A 6,000-nucleotide genomic window follows, 5' to 3' on the forward strand; every position below is an offset into this window, starting at 1 on the left:
TAGCATCAAGGTGAGATGGCTGGGTGTCTCCTTGTCCTCTTCACTTGCTTTCATCTCTATGGGGAAGCTAGGCTTGTTAGAGCTCACACATACAAAACTCCCTTTTCAGGATTGGAGATGGAACCTGGGGCTTCATGCCTGTTAGGTAAACTCTCTACCACTGACCACATCTCCAGCCCTCTTGTTCACTTTTTTATTTTGTGTGTGTGTGTATGTCTATGTATGAACATGTAGGTGTGGGTATGTGTGCATGCAGAGATAACAGCATGTATCTTCTTCTCTTGCTCCCCACGTAATTCTCTCGCTGAATCTGGAGCTCACCAATTTGACTAGACTGTCCGGCCAGCAAAAGCCAGGGATCCCCCTGCCCCAGCAACCCCAGTGTTGGAGTTATAGGCACACATCTCTGAAGCTGCTTTTTCTGTTGGTTTTAGGGAACTTAACTCAGATTCTCCTGTTAAGGAGGCATCACTAGCCATGGAGCCATCGTCACCCTTTTGCTTTTTATTTTAAACAGCCTCATTAAGTTCCCAAAGTTGCTTTCAGCCCACTTTATAGCCAAGGCTGATTTTGAACTTGCTTCAGCCTCCCAAGTAGCTGCGATTATAGGCTTGTTGTCAGGCCTGGCTCTGTTTTATAGTATAAGTTATGTGCATAGTTGTATTATCATTTATACTGACCAGTTTTTGCTTCAGCTTCCCTAGAAATTTTGTACCACTTCCCCCATCTATGGTGTTTAATGCATTTACGTTATCCCCACTATAGTCAGGGGTGGGACTCGGGCCCGGAGAATATATAATTGGCTTTAATAGTAAAATGAAAATATGTGAAGATAATTTTTTTTTTGCCTCTGATGGATTCGGAGGTTTTTATAGAGTCAAAGACAGAAACGTCTAATGGCAAAATTGATCAACTATCCAGGTAGAGAATGCACCCCAGCCTTACTGTACCCTGTTATTCTTTCTGCACACAAATCTGCCTTATGGTCCTGCCAGTGAGTGAATGTAAAACGAACAAGTCAATATTATCGAATCCCGTGCATTTGCCAAACACCGTGCTAAGTGCCTTCACATACATTTTCTCATTTAATGGCTGCTTTGCTTTCTTACTGCAATGGAAAAAGTGGAACTGGGCCTTTGTTGCTCCTCCCCCTCTCTGTCTGCGCTAGCCTTCCGCTCACACTGAAACAAAATCCATTCTTTCTGCCTCTCATCCAGGTCTACGGCCAAAAGTTGGTTTCTCATTTCTAGAAGATGAAAGATGTGTTGATTTAGGAGAAAGATGGGGGCTGAAGGCAACCTGCTGCATCATGCCACATAGTGTGGTGGGCACCTGCTTCTGGCTTCTTTCCTAGACCAGCCGTCATACTCTGGGGGACCAGGGCCCCCATCCATTCACCCCTCCCTTTGATTGATATGACATATGTTACTTACCACTGTCACTAACCCCAAGCCTCCCCTGATGAAACAAAATAAGACAAGACAAAACAACCCAGTCTTCTGGAGACAATGGACAGGTCTTGAGACATCTGGCTGTTTTCTCCTCTCACTGTGATTCTGATCTTGAATTCCCCTAGGAAAGCATTGCCTGGGTGAAGTTGCACCACCAGCAAGAAAGGAATCTTTCGGGACTCCAGGAGAAAGCCTGCCTCCTTATCTCAACTCTTAGGAATGGCTCTCCAGCTGCTGACAGAGCCATATGGGCCCAGCCCTAAGGTTGGTGCAGGCCTCCCAGGTATCTTACAAAAAAGGAGGCAACCAGTGGTAGCCAGAGCCGAGCAGAGGCAGTGACCCATTTACAGATGCATTCCAATATCCAGTGGCCAGCAGCCTGTGCTACAATGCCGTGGTGTGTGACTGAGTTACAGCTGGCCTAGGCTGGTGGCGTAGAGGCACTGAGCCATCAACAGGACCTGTTTATTATCAGCATGGGGTGACATTGTTATTCCAGAGGCTTCTGCTCTTCTTCCCTTTGTGCGGCAGGCATCTGAGTAACCGTGGTGGGCACTGAGCTGGAGGTGGGCACACAGCTTGCCCTCCACCGCAGAAAGATGAGTAGAAGAATGTGGGAAAGATACTTAAAACTAAAAGAAACTCACAACTGCAGGATTGAGAGCACAGCCCTCCAAAGTGTGTGAGAAGTCGAAGTCGTACAAAAGGGTGGTGTGATGGTTACCTTGAACAACCTGACACAGTGCACAGCCAGCTGGGAATGGAGTCTTGATGAGGGATTTCCTATATCAGGGCGGTGGTTTGAATGCGGATAGCCCCCCATAGGCTCAGATGTTTGGACGCTTGCTCCCCACTTGGTGGTGCTGTTTGGGAGGTTTAGGAGATGTGGATTCTATGTCCTGAGGTAAGCTTTGAGAGCATAATTTACTCTTGTTATTTCCAGGTCCTTCTCTCTGCTTGTTGCCTGCCGATTGAGATGGGAGCTGTTCCTGCCGCCATGTCTGCCACCTGTTGCCAAGATTCCTTGCCACGATGGTCTCTTATCCCTCTGGAGCCATAAGTCAGTAAAATCTTCTATAAGCCGCCTTGATCATGGTGGGTTTTTAACTTTTTAAAAAATAATTTATCTCTATTTTATGGGCATTGTTGTTCTGCCTGCCTGTATGTCTGTGAGGGTGTCGGATCCCTTGGATTTGGAGTTACAGACAGTTGTGAGATGCCATGTGCGTCTGGAATTGAATCCAGGTCATCTGGAAGAACAGTCAGTGCTCTTAACCACTGAACGATCCCTCTAGCCTCAATCATGGTCTTTTTATCATGGCAACAGAAAAGTAACTAACACAATCAGGTTGGCCAATTGGGGAGAAGGAGAGAGGATGTGTCTAGGAGGTGAGTCAGGTTAATCAATAACAGTGTGATCTTGCTTGTCTGGTATAGGGTCTGAAGTCTATCTGAGGGAACTGGGAGCCACTAACTGTCCTAGGATGAGGGAAGGACATTAAAATATGTTTGTTCTCTTAGCCCAGGATAGGGGTGGGGGTGTGTGTTTGTGTGTGTGTGTGTGCATACTCTATGGACTGAGCCTATCACATGTACCATACAACTTCATCCCCAGCCCTATATCTTGCTTTCAGTCAAACAAAGTTTATACAGATGTTTATTGGGAAAAGTATGAATTATTCTTTTTATTTCCCATTAATAATATTTTGGGTTTTTTATTTAATAATTTTTAAAAAGAAGCGAATACTTTGATAAATAGGCTTCATCCTGTCTCTGACTTTCCTACCAGACTTAATCAGAATTAAGGAAATTATAAGCTAATTTAAAGTTAGGACCCTGTTCAATTTTATTTCTATAATACCTAACATACAGTACCCATCTCATAGTTCACAGAGTATTCAAGCTGAGTCTTTTTTGCATAGAATTTATATGGGAATTAACATACACAGGAGAAAAAAAACTATGGTAATAATCAAATTCTGACATTTTGGTTCCAATATCTTATTTTTAACTGATTTAAATTGGCATGCAATAATTGCTTATATCTACGGGGTAGAGAGCGATGATTCAATCCATATATGTAATGTGCATTGATCAGATCAGCAGGATTGGCCTTTCCATCTTATTGGACATCTGTGATGTCCTGTGTTCAGACCCTGCCAACGCCTGTCTTCTAGCTCTTGATAGTGGAGTAATATTCTGTAGACGATAGTCACCCCATTGTGCTATCATTCCTTTCATTGGTGCACTGTTGAGTCTTCCTCTGTCCCACATCTACCCTGCGAAGTCTCTTTTTATGACATGTTATTGGGTTATGTTTTTAGAACGCAATTGTAAGATGAAGACTAAATGTACGGTAGTTTTAGGGCCAGTGTGGAGAATTTTGTAGCCCAGAGACAAGGAAATGATGCAGACCCAAGCTACACCAGGGCAATAAGAATGCAGACAGGAGGGTCCCAGAGGTATAGAACTGTTGTTCCAGGTGGGGCGGCAGGCATTCTAATGGCTCTAGGCTTAGGTGGGTGGAGGCAACAGTAAAAGACCTGTTGGGAGGCTCCTGGGGCAGAAACCCTTTCAGTGCCTTGAGGACCACGTGGATGTCAGTGGAGCTGGGGACTTTCCCCGTGCAATGCAAAGGAGGCTTCATGAGAGGCCAGACCCTGGAGGCTAGAAAGGATGGGGCTCCTAACACCTGCCTGGTTGCTAAGATTGAGTCTTTGTGGAACCCAGGCTGCAAATGAGAGGTCTTCGGTACCTGCAGCCAAGCAGGGCCTGATGAGCTGTTTCCATGGAGACACAGTGCTGTGTGCAGGCGTAGGCGGGTTGATCCATTCCAGAGCCTTGGGTCACAAGGCTGTAGCAGGCTAACAGGAAAAAGGCTTGATCGATCAGGAAAGGATGTTCAAAACTATTGGCAGCTAATTGAGGCTGTGTTGTCATAATTCTAGATTAAGGCTAACAAATCGGGATCCTGCTAGCTGCCACTTAGCGAAAGCACAAGGAAGCAGACACCAATTCAGTTCAGGCTAACCCCAAATGCGCAGACACCCATCCCAGGCCCATTCTGTATCCTTGAGTTCTTAAGTAGCTGCATCTCTCTTCCAACCCTCTGAGACATAGGCAGCGACCGGGAGACTTAATCTCCTTTTCATTTGTCATATGAATGGCAAAAAATATGCAGGAAGCCTGAGCCTGGCTCTTGAAAAAAAAAAAAAAAACCCTCAGATTCTGGCAAAGCTCCAAGCTGGATGTTGGGAAGCATTTTGAGAACAACTGTGCACAGAGAGCCAGCAGCTCACAGCGCTCAGAAGATGGAGGCCAGGTGATTAGTGATTCAAAGCCTGCTGCAGCAACGCGAAACCCTATCTCAAAACAAAAACTAGCAAAAAGAAAGCCGGCAGCAATGAAGCCCCAAGTATGTAGCATGTCTGCATGTATGTCATAAAATGGCCATAACATGCGGTTTACCATTGGACATTTTGAAGTGTACAATTCAGTGGCATAAAGGACATGCATGATCTTGGACTGGAGATGTAGGTCACTGGTACAGCATGTGCTTAGAATACACTCGCCGTGGGTTCCAAATAGCACTTTCTTTTTTTTTTTTGAAGTATGCTTACAATCTTCTGCATCCATTATCACTATCCACTTCCAAATTTACACTTTGCCCTAGTTAATTTTATATTGCTGTATGTAACAAAATACCAGAGGCAGGATACTCTGTAAAGAAGAAAGGTTTATTTATCAGGAGTCTCGGGATTCAAGAGCATGATGCTGACATCTGCATGGTCTGTTGAGGACCTCGTGGTAGATGGTTCCACAAGGGTGGGTATACGTGTGGAGGAGGTCACATGGCAAGATGGAATTCATTAGATCAGCATCAACCTGCTGTATGGACAGAGTCTGCACATCCTGATTGGTTTACACCAGGCCCTATTACCTCGTCACTACAACATTGGGGACCTAGGCTCCAGTCTATGAGTGACCTTCTGGGGGACAAACTTTATAGCATGCCTTAAAGATGTTAAACACTGCAGTCGTGCTGTGGTGTTTCTGCCGGCGGAGTGATAGTTAGGGCGATGGCTAATCTCAGTTGTCAGTTTGGTGGAATTTAAAATCACCAAGGTGTATCTGTGAGAGATTATCTCGACCAACTTTACTGAGAAGGGCAGACCCACCGTAAAGGTGGGTGATACCATTCCACGGGCTGGGATCGTTGGAGATTGAGCAAAAAAGAGTAAGCAAACTGAACCTAAGCACCCATCTCCCTCAGTGTTTGATACGGTGTGCCCAGCCACCTCAAGCACCTACTGCCATGCCTCGCCATCATCCTGGACTGTATCCTTTGGAACTGTAAGCAAAAATAAGCTCTTTCTTCCTCCCTTCCTCCTTTCCTCCCTCCCTCCTTCCCTTCCCCTTCCTTCCTTCCCTCCCTCCCTTCCTCCCTCCCTCCCTCCTCTCCCCCTTCCTCACTTCTCTGAAGAGCAGTCAGGGTTCCCTGCCCTGTGGAAAGTCCGAAGTCCTCCCCCCTCCATCCTGGTCTAGGAAG

The 6,000-nt window shown here is 45.7% G+C and overlaps 1 protein-coding gene across 4 annotated transcripts in view; it reads left to right on the forward strand.

Moving 5' to 3' along the window:
• Positions 1–6,000, forward strand: part of LOC106144314 — a 168,156-nt gene that overhangs the window by 117,195 nt on the left and 44,961 nt on the right. For 3 of the 4 annotated variants that reach the window (XR_003378558.1, XR_001229379.2, XR_003378559.1), the window contains exons 4-5: positions 1,577–1,715; positions 2,395–2,546. Coding sequence is in view for 1 of the 4 variants with exons in the window: in XM_026788557.1 (XP_026644358.1) it covers positions 2,395–2,546 (152 nt within the window). In the remaining 3 variants the exon portion in view is untranslated. The remainder of the gene's footprint in view (positions 1–1,576; positions 1,716–2,394; positions 2,547–6,000) is intronic. The other variant, XM_026788557.1, reaches the window with a different exon arrangement.

Source organism: Microtus ochrogaster, unplaced genomic scaffold (genome assembly GCF_000317375.1).
Source record: "Microtus ochrogaster isolate Prairie Vole_2 unplaced genomic scaffold, MicOch1.0 UNK4, whole genome shotgun sequence".
Classification (NCBI taxonomy): Eukaryota; Metazoa; Chordata; class Mammalia; order Rodentia; family Cricetidae; genus Microtus; species Microtus ochrogaster.